Raw genomic sequence first — 24715 nt, 5'->3', positions numbered from 1 at the left:
AAAGTAACATCATTATCACACTCCAGCAGTAATCGGGATTGGATCAGACCAGTAACCACCTGTAACATCTGATACGGAATGGTTTCTTGGCTGAAATCCTCGGGCTTGTAGATTGATATTTATTTTTGAAATTTTTAAACTGGGTTTATTTAACCGTTCGGATGTTTACTGGGTCATCGATTGATCAAAACAGAAACTTATTTATAAACAAAACTTTATCAACTTTTTAATTGTTTCAACATACATATTGACGCACTCTGTTAAATACTAAACCTAATATCACGATAAAATTTTAGTTGTGAAGTAATTTCAGGTCCCTGTAAAAAGTCACTGGTCGATATCCGCGCTTCGTTCGATAATATCACGTGGTGTATTCACTGGCCGTTTCTTCATCAAAACATAGATTGCACTGTGGAAGAGATAAAACAAATAAAAATGTAGTTAAATATTGAGTTTTACCGATTTCAAACATTAACACTTACCCAACAAACGTAAAGTTTAAAGCAAATATTGCTGACGCCACGAAATTGAACAGCTCCGGATGGGTTGTCAGTGTATTGTTGTAGATCCAGGTAAAAAGTGGATTAGCGGCCAGTTGAACCGTCGACGTCAATGCCAAAGCCATTGAAAAGATCTTCGATATTTGTCCGACCTGCTGCAGAGTAGAGGAAATAGCCATCATGGCCGGACCTTCGGTTCCTTTGAACGAAGAAATACCGGTAGCAAAATAAATTTGCCAACCCTGGCTAGCTAGGCCTTTGATGAAATTGTCACTCGTGTAACAGAGCACCGAGAGAAAAGCAATAGCCGTATCAGGGAGTTTGAATAGATGTTTCAGCACCAAGATTCCTAGGGTATTCCCTATGATGGTAGAAAGAAAGTCTGCTGACTGCCACATGGTAAAATCCTTGAGGGTCCAGTTGAATTTCATTCTGGTGTACAGATAGAACACGTTTGTGGCACCAGCACCGAGCACTGTCACAGCACCGACAACGACCGTCAGCCAAATGATGGCCCGATCATAACCCGGTCGAGGTCTTCCGAATGTCCAAAACATTTCCCGAAGCATATCCACCCTGAAAAGTTCCCGAAATTTGCGACATCCGCTGAGTTCAGAATCGCTTACTCTGGTGCGTACTGTATCTTCTATGCCAAACGTTACGTAGAAAATACAGAACAGCATAACGACGGCACCCAGACTAAAGACCGTTCCTGCATCGGTCCACTTCAGAACGTAGCTACTGGACATCATTCCTATGAACGCTCCTGTCAACGTCGAAGCCTGAAGCAGACCATTACGCACGACTCGTTGTGTTTCGGGTGTCACATCTGTTTGATAGCTGTACATCGCAGCACTTGGCACGCTCATGCCCCCGGAAAAGGCTGCCGGGAGGGAAACAATCACGTACCAATACGGACTCAACGGAACTGTAAGTGCCATGTAGTAAACTATCGCGGTGGCAATGTAGGTTATCATGAATCCTGAAACGAAAAGTAGAACGGAAGTTCATTCAAACTAAAGTACAAAAGTGGTGTTCCAAAGTACTAACCCACGCATGGTACTATAAGCACCGATCTTCTTCCGAATCTATCGGACCATGGTCCGGCAAAGAGGCCACAGATGGCCGGTACCACCCCAATCAAGGTATTGCAGGCCATGGTGACCTCGGCTGCTCTGGGTTGGACGGCCGTTTCGAGGGCAATGATTTCCGGGGAGGTGGAATTCGTTCCCAGCAGCTCGCAGTCATCCCGGTCGTAGCCCTGGTACACGCAGGTTTGGTAGATGAGTTGGTTGCTCAGTACGATACCTAAAAAAACGTTAAATCGTTTACATCGCGGCCTATAACTTTTATTTTCCATTACAAATACATATGTTGTGTTGAAAGTGTTCAAGATTTATGCAACTTCAAAAACGACACGAGAAACATTAAAAGCCAGACAGATATGAAATCAAATTATGATTTTATTTAAAGGATTTAAATGATATTTTTTGTCGTAAAACATGTTTTTGAACAGACAGATTTTTGAACTTCGCCTCCATTCTATTAAATCACTTGAATTTAAAGACGGAGATGTTTCTTCAGAAGGTAGTGGCTACAAAATCCAGCTCGAAGGACCATTTCCAATAAGTTCTTGAAAAAAATTGTGGATTATATACTCGGAGCGAGGACTTGGGATACTACCAGTGCACTGATTTTCTGAGGTCTCTACGATTGTTCTTTCACAAAATAAATTTAAAGAACGTAACAGAGAAAATACGCAAGACTCTAATTGAAAAAAAATCATAAAATTAATCAACATACTAAGATCGCTTTCGTGTGTCTCAAAGGTTTGTCAAAAACTTCTTCAAGGAGTCGGTTTTTTTGGTCCAATTCATGAACTTCAATGTTCATGACTTTTGTATACCCTCGATGCAAGGGTAGCTAAATTAGCTTGATTTTTGAGGCTGGTCTTTTGTGATAGAAATTCAGCGTGAAATTACACATTTTGATTTTCAGGATCACTGTAATACTAATTTATTCTTGGGTATGACTTATATGTATAATAATGACGCTACTGAAATTAGCCAGTCTAGTAAAATAACCGATAACCCAGTAAGTTTAGATCGCCAAAGAGGAGACCTAAGGAAATCGGAAAATTGAAATTTAAAATTTGATGCCGGATGACCCCAAAAATGCATAAAATGTATAAATCTGGTGTTATCTCAAAAAACTTTGATGAAACCGAAATTCGTTCACATGATCATCAATTGCTTCGTCTAAAGTTTAAATACCTAAATACCATTTTCTACGTTTGATAGACTTGAGTTTGAAATTGGCGAAATTTGGTTTGTTTTCGAGAATTTTTGTTGTTGGTAAAAATGTAAATTCAAAATCTTAAAATATCTATTTTTTCGAAGGCTTGCAAAAAACACCTTTTTTTTGTTTCGATTATAGTTGTTTTTCCATCTTTATGGCATTCGCGACTTTATCAACGTTGCAAAAAACTTTGAGCAGAGTCGAATTCTACCGGATTTGAAAATTTTGTGCACAGAAACTCAATCATGTACACGTCCTCTCTAGATTTTTTGTGAGTTGATATTTAAAACTTTGTGAAAGTATGTTCTGTATGATGTGATATTACACATCCGCCCAACCCGATATTTTCAAGTGCAGTTTCCGATATAAAGTTGTTCAATTTTATACGCCAATTGACGTTAAAAATTTATGTGATCATTAAACTTTAAGAATGTTGTTGAATTTTTAAGCTCAAGATATTTTTTTAGGATTATTGAAAACCCAGTGAATTTGAATCTTTCGTTCAAAAATAGAATTATTTTAAAGGGAGAACTTTAATGATAACTTTAATGATAATGATAATCGCTTGAAACTCACTATTTTTATAATGTGAGAATTGCTGATCTACAGAAACCCAAATGTAATATTCTATATTTTAATTATTATTGCGGTGAGTATAATGTTGGTAAGTATCGTAATTTCCTAATTCCTTAACAGCATTTAATGTATCAATATTCCATATATATTTTCCCAAATGACATAAATTCATATTTAGTTCTTTACATATTCATAATATTATATGAAGCGTTTGGTAGGGATCTCCACGCTTCATTCCGCCCCTGTATCCTGTATCTTTCGCGGTTTTCATCACATGGTTGACCTGGCCGTAGTAATATCTGCAATGCATAGGAATATGTAACAGGTAATACGCTGAAAAGAAAAATGATAGACGCAAGTCTTCCATTTTCCAGGATGCCTACATGATTTGGCCATGTTGATGTAAGAAGAAGAAGAAGAAGAAGGATTGTTTTATCTATCGTTTTATTTGTATTATTTATAGAAGGGCTACTAACCTGCTGTACACTGTGTTTCTTAAATTTTATTCAAAGAGCTGCTAGCATCACTGTTAAGGTTGAATAATTTTAGCTTCTACAGTTTTCAACCCACTGTATTATTATATGTTACTTTGATTTATCGGCCTAGCGGTGAAAAGTTATATCCTTTTTAGTAGGGACATCTAAAGATTATGAAATTTTTTTTTTATATAGATGGATAGAAGGTTAGAAGAAATGAAAGATGGTGAAAATGAGCGGGTAGAATTTGTTTAGAAGCATTACCATCAAATATCAAATTTTTGTTCCTCACGAGCCTACTATTATAATAACCTATAATAGTCTAGATCTTTTTCCGATACTCAATTTACACAAATCAACAAATGTTATTGGGAATATCCTTGTAATAAGGATATTCCAAATAATAAATTTTAAATTAAATTTCATATAAAATTAAGTTTTTCAGAAAATCCAAATCAATTATCCTTTCAGGCGTTAAATTTTCTTATCTTTCAAAATGACAAAAACTAGAATAAAAATTACATTTACATTGGTTTTTGTAGCTCAAAAATATCAATTTTTCAAAAATAAATATTTAAAAAAAGCAGTTTGGTCTTAACAAAAAAAAATACTATAATTTATGTTTTCATCTGGTTTTTTGATAATCATTTAATTGTAGCTACTAATGTCGTTAAAACATTATACAATCAATGATCATGTTTTATACTTCTTTACTCAGTAAGTGTTTTAAATCTTATAGGTGTTACGGAAACGCTACCCTTTTCAAATTATTCAATAATGAGCAAAAAAGAAGATCAAAAGTTTCCCCTGTTTAAGGTATGTCTTTAAATACAAATGGATAACGGCAGGTTTTTGTTTAAAATGCATCAAAAAAAAACTCAATTCGTACAACAAGAATGCAAGTCTTCTGACCCGACTTTTAGATGGTTGATGAGTTTTTTTTTAAATCCTCCGTTCATTGTAGAACACCACGTCATAAAAAATCTTAATTTTCGTTTCCATACACATATCTACTTTAGAAAAAAAAAATAGGGACAAGAATTATCTTAGAAATGCATGAATTGGATTTCAAGTATTTCTTAAATAATTAAATGAACTTCCCAAAAGTTATACCAGTTATACTTTCAGAGCAATATCAAATATTGAATTTAGCTGAATCTGATAAATCTAAGCGATTGCTTGAGAATCGGTGATTTAAAACTAATACTAAGCTATCATATTAGATTTTTTTTATTTTCCACGTGGACATGGAGTGATTATTCGAATATCTACACTAGACTGTCCCAAATTTTTATGGGAAATTTAAAACCTGTAAAATGTTATGCGCTGCAGGTTTAATTGATCCTAGGACTTGGTCCAAGATCTCATGCCAAACTAGGGTCAGATCGAATCACGAGAAGGGGTCACTCAACGAGCCCGGATTTGTATGGGATTTTTTAGACATTTTGTTCGGAAGAAACATGAAAAACCAGTTTTTCATCAATAACCTTGGTCGCCTTCGGCCGATTTCTTTTGAAAACAATTTTTCTTTAAGTCCAAATTATGAAAAATATTCTACCAGAACACTGCAATTCGATTAGAGTTAAGATAAAAAAAAACTTATAAGGCTTCAAAAAATGGACTAACCTTTTTAAGGATGGTTTTTAACAATGTTTTTTTAATATAATTTCTTTATTTGAATCGGCTCATACCTTTAGGCTTTAAGGAGCCAAACTCGTTTTGTATTTTTACAATTTTTATGCTTAGCTTAACACTTATTTATAAGAAAAAGGAGGATAGAAAGAGAAATATGAAAATAAAAAGGGTTATAGACGAAGATCAATAGCTTTTAGAAAAAGATAAATTCCGAACATGTATTTTAGCGCCAGCACTAAATTTTACTTCGGAAGTCCGGACTTCCGATCTCGAACTTACTTCCGAACCTTTGACAGTTGTGTTTGAAAAAATAACAGTGTATTATATGCAACGTTGCCACATATAAATCTATATCCACCAGAGTATCTCTACATACATTACACTCTTACGGACAAGAATGAGATACACAAACGATTCAAATGAATTTGTGGCAACGTTGATTTCATGTGCATGAAAACAAAAAATTTCATGGCGCACGCTTAAATAAAACGACTCAATATGTTTTGGTCGGAAGTCAGCCATGATGCCAGTTCACCAACGACGTTTATAAAAATTTTATCTAAACGCACAATAGTCCAAGTCTAGCACAGCTAGCACATCCCTCACTGGAACGTTAGGTGGTTTTCCTCAGGCCAGGGGCAAAGGGAGTCTATTAAATTCGTTCTGACGACAAGATGGACCTCACACGACCGAAAAAATGCTCGATGTCATGGTAACCTTGGCCGCAACTACACAAATTGCTGCCAGCAATGTCAAAACGATAGAGTACTGCGTCTAAGGAATAATGATTGGACATAAGACGGGAAAATATACGAATAAAATCCCGCCTCAGGTCCAACCTATTAAACCAGGGTTTAAGGCTTACCTTTGAGATAATCGAGTGGAGCCACCGACCCAAAATTTATCACTGTTAATGAGGCATAAAAATGTTCTACCACTTAGACCGGAACACTCAAATTGAAATGCATGCCGTTTCTTAAAATAATGACCAAATTCATGAAGAAAACTGTTTGACAGGGGCAAGAAACATGACTTTTAATTGCTTTCAGTCATATTCGGTTCTAATTTTTATGAACTTCAATCATTTTTGGAAATATTTTTTTCGATGCATGCTTGGTAGCACTATTTCAATTTTTTTAAACGTTAAAAATTCATCAAAATTATCTATTTTACCTTCAATACAATTCACTGTAAACCGAATAAAACACTTTTTTTTAATCAAAACACAATCAAAAGATAAATAATCCTTCATTCTCGAAATAAGGTACCCCGGGGCAAGTGCAAACTCGGGACAAGTGCAAACATTAAACTTTTCTCTGTTACAAAAAAAAATAAATTTCTTTTTCTATAAATTGTTGTTTAGGCCCAAACAAACAATCTGACATAGATAAACAAAACTTTCTTTGAATTATTCACTAAAACACTGCACTGTTTGATTACACACGAATTCAAGTACATACTAGGTATGAACAGTGTGTTTTTATTTTGCATATTTTGGCTACAAAAAAAAAGCCTATCTTATCCGATTTTTCATTGAAAGGCTAGTGTTTTGGGACTGATATACAAGTGAAAGTAGAAAATATATGATAACTTTTCAGTACACCCTGAAAGTTGTGAAAATAATATTCTTTGTTGTTTTTTTTTCATCGACTTTTTTCGGCGAGGAATAAAACAAATTACTTGCCAGTTGGACTTGCCGGGGTTTGCACTTGCCCCGGTATACCTTTACAAAAATCTAAAGCTAAGCGAATCTTAAAAACGTGAACAAAGTGTAAATGGACCCATTTTTCGGAGAACTATCATTTTGGAAGTATCAAAAATCCTTGGTCCATGCGTTTTTGACCTCAACAAATTTTTGGCAGTTGGGTCTGAAAGTCCAAACTGAAATCATTTTTTTTGTAACATCTTTATTTGAAACGGCTCATACCTTTAGGCTTTAAGGAGCCAAACTCATTTTGTTGGTTTACAAATGTGTGCTTAAATCTAGTTCATCACTTTTTATTAGAATAGAAAAGATGATAGATATAGGGAAATATGAAAATAAAAAGAATTATAGACGAAGATCAATAGCTTTTAGAAAAAGATATATCTCGAACATGTAGTCCAAATCTATCACGGCCAGCACATCTCTCACTGGAACATAGGGTGGTTTTCCTCGGGCCCTAAGGGAGTCTATAAAATTCGTTCTAGCGACAAGATGGACCTCACACGACCAAACAATATGCTCGATGTCATGGTAACCTTGGCCGCAACCACACAAATTGCTGCCAGCAATGTCAAAACGATAGAGTACCGCGTCTAAGGAACAATGATTGGACATGAGACGGGAAAATATACGAATAAAATCCCGACTCAGGTCCAATCTATTGAACCAGGGTTTAAGGCTTACCTTTGGGATAATCGAGTGGAGCCACCGACCATCCTCATCCTCGTCCCATTTGCGCTGCCAGTTAACAAGAGAGTTTCTTCGAACCAGATAGTAAAATTCGTTGAAGACGATTTCACGTTGATACGTGTCGCCTTCCATCGCCCCCACCTTTGCCAGAGAGTCTGCCTTCTCATTGCCCACTATCGAGCAATGAGAGGGAACCCAAACAAAGGTGATGGTAAAGCGACGTTTTGATAAAGCACTCAAATTATTTCGTATCTTCTCGAGGAAGTACGGCGAGTGCTTTCCCGATTTTATCGAATGAATTGCTTCAACAGAGCTCAGACTATCCGTAACAATATAGTAGTGTCCAACTGCCCGTGAAGCGACGCTGTCCAAAGCCCAGTGAATAGCTGCTAGCTCCGCTACATATACAGAGCATGGTGACTGGAGACTGTGAGAGGCGCTAGATATTTCGTTGAACACTCCAAATCCTGTTGATTCCTCTGTAAGTGATCCATCGGTAAAGTACATTTTATCAGCATCGACGTGTCTATATTTAGCTTCGAAAATTCTTGGAATCAGAAGTGGACGATGCGGATCCGGGATTCCACGAATTTCCTGCTGCATAGACAAATCAAACTGGACAGAAGAATTATCGTAGTCTGGGATGAAAACACTAGTTGGAGAGTACGAAGAAGGGTTTACCTGCATTGACATGAGGACATGGTATATAGACATAAATCTAGTTTGAAGATTTTGCTCAAGTAACCTTTCAAAATTCACAATCACCAATGGGTTCATGACCTCACACCTGATGAGGAACCGAAGTGATAGTAAATTGAATCGATCTTTCAGAGGGAGTATGCCTGCCAAAACTTCCAGACTCATGTTATGCGTTGAGGGCATACAGCCCAAGGCGATGCGGAGACAACGGTACTGGATACGCTCGAGTTTGATGAGGTGAGATTTGGCAGCTGACTGAAAACAGAAGCTACCATATTCCATCACTGAGAGAATTGTTGTTCGATACAATTTTAAAAGATCTTCTGGATGAGCTCCCCACCAGGTACCAGTGATTGATCGGAGAAAATTTATTCTTTGTTGGCATTTTCCTTTCAGATACTCAATATGGGCCCTCCAGGTACACTTGGAATCAAACCAAACCCCAAGATACTTAAAACACCTCGATTGAGTGATCGTTCTGCCTAGGAGTTGAAGCTTAGGTTGAGCAGGTCTATGTTTCTTAGAGAAAACAACCATCTCCGTTTTCTGTGGAGAAAACTCAATCCCAAGCCCCAAAGCCCAGGTTGACAATCTTTTTTATTAGTTGATCACCCAGGTGGTAAATCCTTTTTACGGATTGCATTCCAAGGCACGGCGAGCCACCGCGTCCCCCCAGTTTGCTACTCTGGGTCCATGGGTGCAATTGGACGACTCATGATACTATGTACCCCTACGCCATAAAATCCACCTGGGGCCTCTGGCCATAATTCCCATCCGGACCTAGCAACGAAGGCTTTACCCATGATGGGAGACCATACTCGAGCAATGCGCTCCACGGCAAATACTCGTTTTATTCGTACTACACCAGCAATCTCAACCACTCTTTGCCACGATTCACGACTTACGGGTTGGCAGTCCGTTAGCCGCTACTCGTGACTCGAGTCCCACGTATGGCCTCTTGTCACAATTTGAGCCGTCTTCACCCGTCTCTCCTCGTGACTCGAGACCTTCACTCGCTCATCCTCTTGACACGATTCGAGAGTGCGCTCATTCACCTCTCCTCGTGTCTTGAGGGTCCTCGCTCAAATCGTCTCTTGACCCAATTCGAGACGAGAACGACTCGCCTCTCCTCGGGTCTGGAGATAACCACACATCCCGCTTTTTCTCCGTCTCGACACTTCGAGACTCATCCTGAGGCCCATCCAATGGGCGCCACATATTACGGCACAAGGCCCCTCTGTCTGTCGTGAGTCGATCGTATCCGCGAATTGGGGCCAGGAACCTCCCCAAAAGGCAGATCGATCGAAACTCGCCAAACATTTGGTCGTCCCGCATATCGGGGTCGCGACTACCCGATACACGTTACGACCCCTCCCTCTTGCAACTGAGCACTGGTACCAGGGTGCCCAGTCGCACCACGTTTTTGCCACACTCGGCACGCAGCTCGTCGCAACTGACTGTACCAAGTGTGACGTGTAGTTCTCTTGGCCGTACATCTACAGCTGGTCAATTCTGTAGACACGTTTCCACTCTGCACCACGGGGAGGTGGAACTACGTCGCAGAGCCAGGTTGACAATCTGTCTAAAATATCTTGTAAAGGTCTGTGCAGAAGAGACTCAGTTGATCCTGTGACAGACACTACGCCATCATCTGCAAGTTGTCTTAGGGTGCAGCCTTCAGAGAGACAACTGTCGATGTCATTTACGTAAAAGTTGTACAAAAGTGGACTCAAACATGAACCCTGTGGGAGGCCCATGTAAGAGGTTCTTCTAACTGCAATATCTCCGTGAGCAAAGTTCAAATGTTTCTCACAAAGCAAGCTGTATAAGATGTTGTTCAATAGAGGAGGCAGACCTCGGGAGTGCAACTTGTCTGACAACACCTCTATTGAGACTGCATCAAAAGCTCCCTTTATGTCAAGAAACACTGAAGCCATTTGCTCACGTTTTGCGTACGCCATTTGTATCTCTGAAGACAGCAAAGCAAGACAATCGTTTGTTCCTTTGCCCCTTCGAAACCCAAATTGAGTATCTGAAAGGAGACCATTTGTTTCTACCCATTTGTCCAAACGAAACAAAATCATTTTCTCCATCAATTTGCGTATACAAGACAACATCGCTATCGGACGGTATGAATTCGGATCGGACGCTGGTTTTCCGGGCTTTTGGATAGCAATGACTCTAACTTGTCTCCACTCTTGAGGAACAATGTTAAACTCCAAGAACCGATTAAATAAATTTAACAAGCGAAATTTTGCGACATCCGGAAGGTTTTTCAACAAGTTAAATTTAATATTATCAATTCCTGGAGCTGAATTGTTGCAAGAGAGGAGAGCAAGTGAAAACTCAACCATTGAAAAGCTGGAATCCAGAAGGCACCTGTCTTGGGACACATTCCGGATAATTTTTTGGTTCGGTGTGGAATCAGGACAGACTTTCCGTGCAAAGTTGAATATCCATCTATGTGAAAATTCCTCACTTTCATTTGTTGATGATCGATTACGCATGCTTCGTGCCACTCTCCACAAGGTACTCAAGGATGATTCCCGTGACAACCCACCTATAAAAGTCCTCCAATATGCCTTTTTCTTCCCTTTGATCAATTTTTTCAACTGATTTTCAAGGGAAACATATTTTTCGAAAAGGACGAGAGTTCCATGTTTTCTAAAATATTTGAATGCTTTTGATTTGTCCTTATAAAGCTCAGAACACTGGTTGTCCCACCATGGATTAGGAAGCCTTCGACGTACAGATGAATCTGGGATGGGTTTCGTTTGAGCACGAACTGCGCTATCATGTATCAAACTAGCTAGAAAGTTATACTCTTCCAAAGGAGAAAGGATATTCATTGAATTGATGGCTGTTGTAATCGTGTCCGCATATTTTTTCCAGTCGATGTGTCTTGTAAAGTCATATGCCATATTTGTTTGGTTTGAAGTGCTGGCCCCATTGGTGATTGTAATTTTGATTGGCAAGTGATCACTACCATTGGGATCAGAGATTACCTTCCACTGGCAATCCAATGATAGTGAATTTGAGCAGAGTGAGAGGTCAATTGCGCTTGGTCTTGCAGGAGGTTTAGGTACCCGTGTTTTTTCACCCGTGTTCAAAATTGTTAAATTGAAACTGTCACAAATGTCATAGATAAGAGTAGAACGACTATCGTCAATTTGTTCTCCCCAGACAGTTCCATGTGAATTGAAGTCACCCAGGATCAACCTTGGCTCAGGAAGCACTGAGCACAGGTTCTCTAGGTGACTTCGATCCACTGCAACTCTATGAGGCCAGTACAAACTGACAACGCATAAGTCCTTACCTCTTATAGTTGTATGACATGCAACAGCTTCAATTCCTCCTGATAAAGGGAGGTGGATTCTATAAAAGGAGTGGCGCTTATTGATCCCCAAAAGCACCCCTCCGTAAGAATCGTTGCGATCCAGACGGATAATGTTAAAATCGTGGAATGAGATGTTTGATTGAGAAGAAAGCCATGTTTCAGAAAGGGCAAAAATATCGCAACTAGTATCATGCAGAAGACATTTGAACGGATCCAGTTTAGGAAATAGACTACGACAATTCCACTGTATAACAGTGATATCTCCGACCTCTCGGCGTATATTAGCCATCGAGAGAGATAAGCACTGAAAAAAGGGGCCAAGTTTGCATCAATTGCTTCAAAAATGTCTTTAATACAGGTAGCATTGAGGTTACAATGCCCCTGATTGATTCCGATGCGTTAAAAAACGTAAAAACTCCATTTAAAATATCAGACAATTTAAAAAGTCCCGATTGAGCAGATGGTTCTGACAAAACTTCATTAAGCCTTTGGGTCTTCGAAGTCTCCGGTACTTCTGGTTTATTCTGGGGTACAAAATTCATGGAGAATCCGGGAGGGACATGTTTTCCTTTTCCAGATATTGACGGTTTTTGTGTGACGTTAGTTTGGGAGCTAAATGTGGGAACCTTTTTTTGAACTTTTGGGGTCTTAGGAGCAGGTTTTGCTCGTTTTCGGGAATTACCAACAAAAATTACTGGGTGTTCTTGGTCAGTGGAGTCTGTGTCATCATTGTCCACTGGCAGCACTGAGAAGATGTTTGAGGAGTGAGGTTGGATCGGAGGCGCCGCGCCCTTTAAAATTGCGGCATAAGACCGCTTCGACCGTTCTTTTAAAGAGCGCTTTTGACTATCCCAGCGACTCTTATATGCCTCACACGAGGAGATATCATGGGGTGAGCCCCCGCAATAGACACATTTCTGCGCTATTGCTGAGCATGCTCCTGCCCCATGATTCTCCCCGCATTGGGGACAGCGTTGCTTATTGCAACAGTGCGACGCGGTGTGCCCCAACTTAATGCAATTTTTGCAATCCATGGGTCGAGGCACAAAGAGCCGCACAGGCAGCCTTAACATTCCGTCAATCAAGACGTAGTGAGGGAGGGCGGTACCAGCAAAGGTCACACGAAATGAATCTGAAGGCGAGTACACTTTAACTCCATTTACGACGTTGGCAGTTCGAAGTTGACGACAATCCAGGATTTCGACCGAAGTCGAATCAAGGTTCTTGAACTTGCCAACGCCATTGGATTTTACGTACTCTTCCTTCAGGCTCATTTCCGTGATTACACCCTCAATCTCTACGTCTCGAGATGGAATGTAAACATGGTATTCTAAGTTTATGAAATTGCTAACAGCAATTTCATTGGCAGCTTTCCGGTTGGCCACTAACACGCGCAACTTGTTTGGTCGCACCTTTGTTATACTGGTCACGGAGGTCCACCTCGCCAGATCTTTTGTGATCTGTACCACATTCAATTGTTTTCCGTCTTTTTTGGGCCGGATAAAAACCACCCATGGACCAGTGAAACATGAGCTCTCCGTGTAGGCTCGGAGACGGGTTGCTCTACTTCCAACTGAGGATGATTCCGAATCCTTCCGAGAATGAGGAACATCTGAAGGACCAGCAGCAGCCGAATCCTCCAGATGCTCCTCATTCTCGTAGGTGATACTCTCATCATCCCCAGTTGGCGGGTTTAACCCCCCGCCTTCGCTCATACTTTAAAGCAGGGACACAAGTGCCTTCGCTTTTAAAATATGAGCGAAGTAATCAATTATCTAGATATACAAAAATAGGGAAACAATAGAGGAAGAAACAGAGAAAAAAGATTTAAAAAAAGACTCACTATTTTCTATGTAGTTTTTGCACAGAGTTTTTCTTCAGTGATCGTTAATCTCTCCAACCACGTGGTCCTCCTCCGTTGGTTGAAGATGGCTGCCACACCTCGGCCTTGACGATGATAAGTTTCTGGTCGACAACAATCAACTTAACAATGGCACCAAACAATGGCTGCGGGCCTGGTGGTGACCAAGGTCACAATAATGTTCACTTCCACCAGCACTTGATTTTTTTCTCATCTGCCCTTGTCGATGGCAGGAAAACTGATGTCCTTTGCTACCACACACGGAACAAAACACCGGATATGGGGTAACCGTCCGGACGGTATGAACACCCGAATATAGCGAACGAACAACGGACACTTTTTTTGCACACTACGAATCACGAGGTTAGAGGCACTTGAAACCACGTCTGTACTCGATGAGTGATGCGAAGAGAATGATTCTGAAATCATTTTGGAGGAAAAAAATATCTTAAAGAAGATAGCTCCTCGTCTAAAGATGTACAAATATGGACAATGTTTACTTTTTGTATATGTAAGTTTGATTATCTCAGTTGTTTGTGAAATAATTTTAACAAGATTAAGGTAGAAAGGTAGCGCTATGAGTAAGTCTTAAATATTTTCAAAGGAAGGGATAAAATTATTGAAGTGTTTTTTTTTTTTTTTAAATAAAGTCAAAAAAAAGTTCCTCAACGTTAAAGTTTTCCGTTCGACAAAAGTTGTTTAAAACCACAAAACAAAGCTTCTGTGAATTTTTCAGCGAAAAAATGGAGTATAAACAATGATAATTTTTCCTAAACGATATGATGGACACATTAAAAGGGGTTCAAGTAATCCAACTCTCCCCTACAGTTTAGTCTGAACTACTCTCCGAACTATAATCTACAACCAAATTTTTGAAAAATCTAAAGATAAGGCAATCTAAAGCATCAAAAATGGGTGAAATCTGTCATTATTTGACGATTTCGGATTGACTCTATCTTGTTGTCAAACCCTCTTCTTTCGCATCAACAAATTGCAATTTGAATCCAAATGATGCATCGAGTACTAAAATTTACACACTTTAGAGCAAGTTCACTCGTGTTGGGAAAAAGTGGTAGAAAATTTGACACCTGTAGCACATTTTGAAAACTCTACCATGCAAACATTTTTTCAAGATCTGCGGCCTTCAAGTTTTTTACAACACAAAAATCGATTTCTATCACATACGCTGAAATAGAAACAGTGTTGTAAAAAAATACAACGCCCAATGATCTTGAAATAATTTTTGCATGGTAAAGTTATCAAAATGTGGTACACTACAAGTGTCAAATTTCTACCACGTTTTCCCAACACCAATGAACTTGCTCTTACAATCTAGCAATATTTTGTACAGTTAATCTAAGGCCTAGATTAAGGTTTTCCAAAGCTCTCAGCGAAATTTACATTTCAATGTGCTGCGAGATAAACAAAAAATCAATAACTGATGATACGCGAATGAACATTCTTAATATTCTAACAAGTGATGCATTTTAACCGTAATTTTTAGAGGCGTATGAAACGACCAGGAAGGACAAAGAAAGGTTATTCGTATTTTCAAGATTCAATTATCCATGCGTAGCAATCGTTTATATTTCGTCTTGTTCTATAAATTTGATTCATTTTTCTCTCCTTTTTAAATTTATATTAAGGTGAAGTTTAGCCTTTTCAATATATTTGTTCAAATAGAGAACCTTTTTTCGGATTTGAAATGTGGGTTTACGAGTTTATAACATTTAAATGCGGAATTTAATATAAGATAATATAAATAAACCTAATTTTCTAGGAATCCCAAAGTTTTTAATAGTCTTTAATACATTTTTGCTTCGTAAATTCCACTTTAAATTATACCTAGTTGTTTTTAGCTAGTGGCGTTTTGCTTCACTCATACAGTATTTAAATACAGGTCTCTAATTCTAATATTTCAACATTTTTATGTATGTCCTTCCAAACCCGATCAGAAGAGAAAAGCTAAATTATATCAAGATGAGATTTTTTGATATTAAATTTTTTCCTATTTGGATGAGTTATAATTTAGTACTCGTAGGATGTTAAAATAGGGTTAGTTGCCCTACTTTGGACCCATTAAGCGGTGGTTTTTAAATAATCAAGGTTTTCTCACGAGTGGACGGGAAATTTATATCCTTCAGGAAGTTCATTTATAAGTCATGATCTTATCTGCAAGTTTCAATGAAAATTTTCATTGAAAATTTCGCCATTCTTGAGAGATATGCAAAGATATGGATGATTTAAATTTCCAACTTTGAACCTACTGTTCCTATTTTGGTACTGGACCGGTTCCTTTCATTGGACCTAGAACTAAAACTCTTATAAAAAGTTTGATTTTTCGAAAATAAATAAACAAATTTATTGTAAATGTAAACTTAAATCAATTACTATCATAAAATAGTATAGCAGCTTTTTAATATTTTAAAAACTAAAATTTCTGTTATGAATATAAGACACACTTTTATTCCCCGTCAGCTCTATCAGCAAAACCATAGCTGAAACTTGATTGTGTTTACTTACTTATAGTTTATTTGCGTAAATCTGGCAAAAATGTTGGAAATATTCAATATTGGTTCTGAATTATGCCCCTATTAAAAATTCGCAACATTGTTTATTTGTTGGTTTTGATACAAAGATTTGGTGATGTCAGGTCTAAACATGGAACATCAAAGTCGAAAGTTTCCTATATTTGAACCCTTTGCAAATTTTCCGTGTTTTCCATTGATTTTCATGAATTTTTGGAAAAATGGGTAGTGTGGTTCATATTCTTCACAGTGAAAGCAATTTCCCTTTAAACCTTGGCTTGGAAAGAAAAAAATCGAGATTTTTCCTTAAACACTCAAATTTCTCAATACGCGCCCCACTAAATGAGCTGTCTGATTTACCACTGATGAAGAGGTACATTTTTAAAAACTTTGAAAATTTTATCAGAAAGACTTTTAATGGCAAAAAACGGTATGGTAGGGTTCAGGAAGAATAAGAGTTCATTGTGTGCATAGGAATACCTTTATTTTATGCCAGCAAAATGAATTATTTTCAATTTCCGGCATTTTAGGACTAAAGTAGGCTCTAGGTCCAAAGTAGGAGCACTCACCCTATCTAAAAGTATATCAAAAAGTCTATGCAACCATAACTAAATCTTATCAACCGTTGTTATAATTTAAACAAAATTATAACTCATCCAGATAGGATATATAAACTAAAAATCTTATTGGATTTGTATGCAAAAAAAGATTGCGATAAGAGATGAGATTTGAACTCATCACTTTTCCATTCCCATCCCATCCCACCAGCTGTGTGTCCTTGCTTACTACTATACCTGAGTTTCTTAGAAAGTGGGTGTTCATTTTCGTACTGATTCTGCATAGCTCGATGTCGGCTGCTTGTTTAGGGACGGCGCGCAAAGAAAGCATGAATTTCTTAACTTCATTATTATCAATTCAAGTTTAAAAATCAACTCAAATTTGAAATGTATCGATAATTTATTCGAGTTTTCCATGTTTTCTATCCGTTTGTCCTTGCCAGTCATTTATGATTTTTTTATTTACCAACTGCTGTATGAATAATGAATTCGTTGAGATTTTTTTTTGTCCATGAAAGCAAATTTTTAGTTTTTTTAGTATCGTTTGAAATGTTTAAGAAACTAGATATTTTGTTTAACACTCTTCTTTTTCAGGTTTTATAATTGCCAATTGTATTTTTGGTGCATTAAAATCGTTTGAGATATTTTAACAGTGCTGAATATAGCTAAAAATGTGAAAAAAAGATCAAGACTATATAAGGACTGGATAGACAGATTACTTATTGTGTGTTTTCAGGTCTAATTTTTTTTATTTTGGCTCAAAATGCATCCACTTTTTTGTTATTTGTAACTAAATTATACGAAGTTAACGTCTTCGAGAAAATTGTCCATTAGAAAAAAAACATTTAAAGAATATATCAATTGACACTTAAACGACCAAACGCTTTCCATAATAAAAAGAAAGATCATATTTGTTTTTCATTACCAAATTTTAAATTTTTCATACAAACCTTAAAGAAAAGATTTACTCACGATGAGTTTTGAAAAAAAAACGAAATTTTTTAATCTCAGGTCCTTAGTAATGGAAAAAGACCCAGAATAGACTCATTCTGATGCCTGCTTTGTAGTACCATGTGATAAACTTTGTTGTTCTCAGTCTCGTTTGAACTACGGTACGTTGCACATCGTGTGTGTGAGCTGAATCGAAATCTAATTTATTTTTCTTCTCTCCTTCCACACTCTATTGTCGAGCGGTGCAATGACCCACAACGATACACCAAGGTCATCGAAAAATGAAGTTCGAGTACGGAAATATCACGCCAATTATGCTGGGCCATATCTCGTTATGGCTGAAACAAATGTCGGGAATATATCTGCTGCAAAGATTGCTAAAAGTCTAGTGAAGAAATTTGGTGACGATTTTATTCGTGCTATGCCGGTTTCTAAAACCAAAATGAAAATTTTGATGCGATCGAGGGATGCTGCTAATGAAATAGCAGGCATCGGTACCTCAAATGAAGTGCGTTTTTTTATCCCCCAACGGCTGGTGGAGTGTCTGGGGGTAGCCTATATTGAGCCGGATATTTGCGATGAAGAATTGAAGTTTGCTAATGCTTACGATAAACGCAAGTCGAATCAATTTGATAACCCGGAGATAGTTCATGCTCGTCGTGTGCTTAGAAAATTGGCTGATGATAAAGAGGAAGCCCTGTTTACGGTGATTTTTACTTTCGCCGGGCAGAGTTTACCTACTCACATCGAGTTAAATAGAGTGCTTTATGCTGTTAAGCAATACTTTTATCCTGTCCGCCAGTGTGGTAACTGCTGGCGCTTGGGACATGACAAAAAAGGATGCAAGAGTGCTAAACGCTGTAATCAATGCTTGGAGCAAGTGGGCGGCGAAGATCATGCGTGTGAAAATAGTGAGCCACAGTGCGTTAACTGTTTAGGCTCCCATCGGGCCAATGATCACAAGCTATGTCCGAAAATAATTCAAAAAAAGAAAACCGATAAAGAGCGGCGTGACACTTTTTCACAAGGACGTGTCGATTGGTTTTGTGGAACAAATTCTAATGATTCATCAAACACACTACCTGTCATCTCTCAACCAACAACAAACTCCACCGTGGCAGTAGCTTGCCAAACAAATAATGTTGACAAGAATGGATCTAATCCTTCCAGCAAACGTCGTTATAATGTCGATTCGGACGATGAGCTTCCCCAACTTGAAGTTAACATTTCTGACGGGGTTTGCGATTCGATCCGATCGACGATTGAATCTACTGAGGTCATCGATATCGTTGCAGATGCTCTGGAAGTTCCTGAGGAAGATATTGAAACTCGACAAAAAATCCAACAAATGGTTTTGGAGAGAATTTCGGATGTTGTTAGTGATAAAATGAAAGGCTATTTTGCTAATCTCAGATTATGAAAAAGACCACACCAAGCACTTTAACAACCACCGTTCCTCTGCAATGTCTACAATGGAATTGTAGAGGGATAAATAGTAAACGCTCATCCTTAATCCAGCTCATAAATACACACAATATCAATATTTCGCTTTTGAGTGAAACACATCTCGACAGTCACACAAACTTTAGTCTACCGCAGCACACCATGTTTCGTAAAGATCACAGACGAAACTCGATGGGCGTAGCCATCGCGATTCGTTCAGAACTAAATCCCGTAGCATTTCCTATTGCACTGTCAGCGGATATTCAAGCCGTTGCCTGCCAGATCAAATACATCTCCGGGTTGATCACCATTGTATCTGTGTACATACACCCGCAAGCCAACATATCGCAGACTCAGTTTGAAAATTTTTTATCAACCGTTCCGAAACCGTGCATCATTGGAGGAGACTTTAACGCAAAACATCACCTATGGGGAAGCGAGCATGGAAACATACGTGGAGACCGTCTTCATCAAGCCATCGAAACATCTCATCTCGTCATTCTCAACAACGGTCAGCCAACTAGGTTTGATGTAAACCGGTCGTGGGGCGCAATTGATATCACGCTGGTTTCATCGAGCCTTAGTTTGTGCTTCGACTGGGAGGTTTTGGATTCACCAAATGGAAGCGATCATTTTCCGATAGTTTTTCATTCGAGTACTACATGCGCGATGAAATTCTACTCTGGAATCAATGTTCGGAAAATCAACTGGGAACGTTTTGCCGGAAGCCTCGAGGAATCATTCGTCGAAAATGGAGAACCGGATAGCTTTGATGTCTTCTTTGAACTGATTTGGCAAGCACTGCGCAGATCCTGCCCATCAGTAAACTCGAACCACACCCGCCGAATACCGCAACCCTATTGGGACGAAGAGCTAACAGAAGCGAAGAAAGCCACCAGAGTTGCTTTCCGCGCTTGGAAACGAGAGCTGTCAACCGAAGCTTACGAAGGGTACGCTAATACAGAACGAAGGTTCAGAAATTTGGTACGAGAGAAGAAGAGGAAAAGTTGGCAACATTTTTGTGATAGCTGTGATAGTTCTACGTCCCTCACAACCTTATGGAGGATGGCCAGAAGGTTTAAAGGGCGCGGAGAGCCATCAAAAAACATCAGAATTTCGGACAATTTGGCCAACGATGTTTTGGACAAGCTGGCTCCCTCATCTGCCAAAAATCCACCCCCGGTTTTTCTACAATGTTCTTGTTGCTCTCAAACTGGTTTTCCATTCTCAGTATCGGATATTCAAGCTGTTTTGAAAACCGGTAAAGATTCGGCTCCTGGTTTGGATGGTGTTCCATATTCCGTCATAAATCGTCTCCCATGGGCGGCGCTTAGTCAGTTGCGAAAAATCTATTGCCAAATTTTTGCTTCAGGAAAAATTCCGGAAAGCTGGAAAACCTATAAAATTGTACCGATTCCTAAAAATGGCCATGATCCGATTTCTCCTTCTGCTGTTCGTCCAATCGCGTTAGCTTCATGTTTTCGCAAAGTGTATGAACTCATAATCAAAGATCGACTAGAACATTTCATCGAAAACAACAACCTGTTCCCTTCAGCTATCAACGGTTTTAGGAAAGGACGAGGAACAATGGATGCGTTGTTTCCACTGATTAACGAAGCTTCCTTAGCTTTGAAAAGAAGAGAGCATGTGGTGATATGTAGCCTCGATATCAAAGCCGCCTACGACAACGTGGAAATTAATGTTCTGGTCCGCGAATTACGCTCATTAACAGTCCCTGAATGTCTAGTAAAAAGTATCTTCCATCTGTTTGAAGAAAGGCATTTGTGCATTTCGAGTGGATTAGATTCAATATCTAGGACAACGTGGAAAGGCCTTCCTCAGGGATCTCCACTAAGTCCGTTATGCTTTAATGTTGTGATCAGTGGATTGATCAACAGTGTCCCTCCTGATGTGATAACCGTAAATTACGCCGATGACACAACAATTGCTGTAAGAGGAACCTCACTGGAGCATAGTTGCGAATCTCTCCAAAGGGCAGTGGATATAGTTGTGGAAAATATTTTCGACCTTGGGTTAGAACTTTCGCCGACGAAATGTAAGTGCCTCCTGATCTCGACACAACAATGCGATAATCCTCCAGAAATAAACATCGGCGGTTGCACTTTGGAATACGTCAGATCCCTGAGGTTACTCGGCATGTACCTCACACGAAATCTGTCGTGGTCGTGTCATATTAGAGAGGTACAGAAACGTACAGCTCCGTATCTTAACTTTTTACGAAGCATATCGGGCCAGTTATGGGGAGCACATCCAGCAGCAATGTTAGTTATTTTTAAGTCATGTGTGAGATCAATATTGGAATACGGTTCCATATTTATGACGGAGTTAACACAAAAAGAAGCCATTATTTTGGATAGACTACAATGGGCAGGAATTCGAATCTGTTTGGGCTCCACAAAAACCACCCACACAGGTTCACTCGAAGTGATGGCTGGTATTATTCCGCTGCAACAAAGAAGAGAACTTGCGGTCATGCGTTTTGTAAATAAAAGAGCATCACTCCTTTCTTGGCATCGACAATATTCCAGACCGATCTTGGACGGTGGCTTAGTGGCTACGGGAATACACCGCGCAACAAGAATGCTAAACGAATTCATTCCACTTGAACAGCCTCTAAATAATCTCCCATGCTACATGTTCAACCGTGAAGTTGTAAGAACAAAAATATCCATTGATCTCACTGTTAAACGGTTATGTTTAGAACACCAGAACTCATCGGCAGCTGATTTGGTGTCAAACTATCTCTTGGAAGTGTATGCCAACGCGAAAATCTTGGCAACTGACGGGTCGAAAGATATACACGGCACAGGTTATGCTGTGGTAAATAACTTTGGAACACCTGCAGAAGGAATCAAACTCGACAGTAAAGCATCCGTTTATATGGCAGAGCTTCTGGCAATCAGGCATGCTGCGAAAATGATCGTAAGTCTTCCTGTTGCTCAGTATATTATTCTAACCGATAGTTTGAGTTGTCTCACGAGCCTGCAAAAAATCAACATCAATCAAAAATATCCCGTTGCTTGGTACGATGTAAAAGAATCCATTCTTGAAGGTCAAAGAATGGGGTACGAGATCCATCTGATATGGGTTCCGTCTCACAGAGGTATTCCAATGAACGAGTTGGCAGATCAAGAGGCGAAAAGTGCGTGCATCAATGGTGGTACAGCAGATTATATTTTAACATCATTCGACATCCAGTTTCCGATTCGGCGTACAACAATGCACAAATGGCAAGCAAAATGGAATTCAGGAACTAAAGGACGTTTCTGTCACAGCATCATCTCTAACGTTTCGCTCCAACCATGGTTTAGTAGCTTGGATCTCAACCGCAGACAAATTGTAATCCTTTCCAAATTAATATCAAATCATTCACGACTCCCTGCTCATCTCACTAGGAATGGTATCCTATTGGATGCAACGTGCAGTTGTGGCGAATCCATCGCAGATCCTGATCACATTATCTTCGCATGCAGCAGATTTGAAAATATTCGTAGACCTATTTGGCGAATTTTAATGAAAAAAGGAATTCCACCCGATATACATTTGATACTGAAAAAGAAAGACATTGAATTATATAAAACGATAGCTAATTTTGTAATTGAATGTGAATTAGACATGTAAGTAGAACAGTAATCAACACTTGGCCGGTTATGTAATAGAGGTAAAGCCAATAAAAAATTAAAAAAAAAAAAAAAAAAAAAAAACTTTGTTGTTCTGTTGTCATGGTCCAAAATCCTCGTGAAAAGCTCTTTTTTTTAATTGACAAATTGCTCATTCAATTTATTGGTTGAAATTTGTTAGGTCCCTATTGATGAAATTTTTTACTTGATGTGGTCACTTATTTTGACCTAATTTCATTTAAAAGTAACTATTTTCCCTACTTTTTTGCCTCATGGTCGCTTCTAGCTCTGTGTTTGTTTCTGAACGTTAATTACTATCGTCGTTGCTATCGTTGTTTTCTAATCTGAAAACTGTTATTCAATTCTATCCAGGTATGTATGTACTTGAATGTGTGATTCACTTCAATCCTGTATTCAAATCTAAATTCACATTTCCTGGCTTAGAATCAAACTCTAATTGATAATGTTAGTGTGTGAATAATGTTAGTAAATTGCCAATGTAAGCCTTTATCTTAAGTCTGTTTCCAAAACTGGTTGAATTGTAGATGTTGTTTGTGCCACGTATTCTCACGTATTTATAATTTAATTGAATATTGAGTTCAACTTGCTTTTCTCATTGATCTCAAACTCTGACGAAATTTTTCCGAATTTTAATCTTGTGCAGAGATTTTTTTGTTTCTTTTGGATTTTGCGTTTTTTTAAATGTAGATACATCATTCCCGTTGTCATTATGAAGTTTAACTTGCCAAGTGTGTTCCGATGAATCCGATGTTCTATTCTGAACTCGAATTTATAATTTTGAAGTAATTTCCGTTCAAAAACATTTATTCTCTGATTTTCAACCATTTCCAACTTACCCGCCATAGCCCACCCGATGCATAGCATGATTCCCAGTGGTTCAATAAGAGCATACCGTCGAGGTGGCACACCGGATCCAGAAATCTCTTCAGCTACTGGCCTGAGCAAAGGAGTCCGCTCATCTTCCTCCCTGGTTTTAGCATCTCCCGCGATCACCATGACGACACCACACGAAACTCACACAATTTAAACGGGATCCGACCGAATCACGACTCACGACTCTACACTTCTTTGTTTGGATAACGTATTCCAAACCTCGCACAACTAAGTCGCCAATATGTCTCGGTTTGAACTGTACCTTCAAAGTTACAAGGCCTTATTTTCTAGGAAACTATTATCCGATTGGATGTAGCGAGTCCAACCGTTCAGATCACGGAGCTACTGCTTGCTGTTGCCATTAGAAGAGAAACTCTTCTGCGTCTCAGCTTAGGGAAAATAAAACCAAACTAAAACTGCTTAGAGTTGAATGTTCCAACTTTGTCTAGCAGCCGCGCTATCGATATCGGAAACAAAACGCTCTAGGATTTGTTTAATAACAATCACTCTTCAGAAATCTCGTCATCGTGAGCACTAATCTAGGGCCTAGTGCCTTAGTAAAAACTGCAATCACTATCATTGATAACTTGCCGAGCGATGTTGTCGTCCAAATGTAAACAGAACCGAGTCATAAAACTACTTGTTAACGATTCACAGTTCTAATGTTAAGTCAGCTTTCAACGCGATGATATAATTTTTTCAATGGTGCGGCGCGCGTCACACTCGGCGATTCACTCGATTCTAAACTCAACTGAGGTAGGCGCCAAGGTTGAAGATTCAGCTGTGAGTTGAACCAAGCGCTTCATCGAAGTCAGATGTTCGACCGTACCCTTTCTAGCAGAGTTTTATTATCCAAGGTGCTCCCTCAGACTACGACCTGATGAAGCTTGTTTTGGAAAAGTCACTGCTTAGTTTAATCCACCG

The 24715-nt window shown here is 38.8% G+C and overlaps 1 protein-coding gene across 1 annotated transcript; it reads right to left on the bottom strand.

Moving 5' to 3' along the window:
• Positions 1-321: 321 nt before the first annotated feature.
• Positions 322-24516, bottom strand: LOC129754890 (proton-coupled folate transporter-like). Its single transcript, XM_055751148.1, has 4 exons — positions 23755-24516; positions 1551-1808; positions 483-1482; positions 322-409 (listed from the first exon to the last, which is right to left on the bottom strand). Exons 1-4 carry the CDS (start codon positions 23912-23914, stop codon positions 328-330), a joined length of 1500 nt encoding a protein of 499 aa, XP_055607123.1. The 5' UTR covers positions 23915-24516; the 3' UTR covers positions 322-327.
• Positions 24517-24715: the final 199 nt, after the last annotated feature.

Source organism: Uranotaenia lowii, chromosome 3 (genome assembly GCF_029784155.1).
Source record: "Uranotaenia lowii strain MFRU-FL chromosome 3, ASM2978415v1, whole genome shotgun sequence".
In the NCBI taxonomy this organism is placed as follows: Eukaryota; Metazoa; Arthropoda; class Insecta; order Diptera; family Culicidae; genus Uranotaenia; species Uranotaenia lowii.
This window is presented reverse-complemented; position numbering and strand designations above follow the sequence as displayed.

Coding starts and splice junctions, on each gene's coding strand:
- LOC129754890 (XM_055751148.1), bottom strand. CDS start 23,914: ATGGTGATCGCGGGAGATGCTAAAACCAGGGAGGAAGATGAGCGGACT. Junction 1,809..23,754: donor CATCGGGTGGGCTATGGCGG/GTAAGTTGGAAA, acceptor ACGTTTTTTTAG/GTATCGTACTGAGCAACCAA. Junction 1,483..1,550: donor GCTTATAGTACCATGCGTGG/GTTAGTACTTTG, acceptor TTTTCGTTTCAG/GATTCATGATAACCTACATT.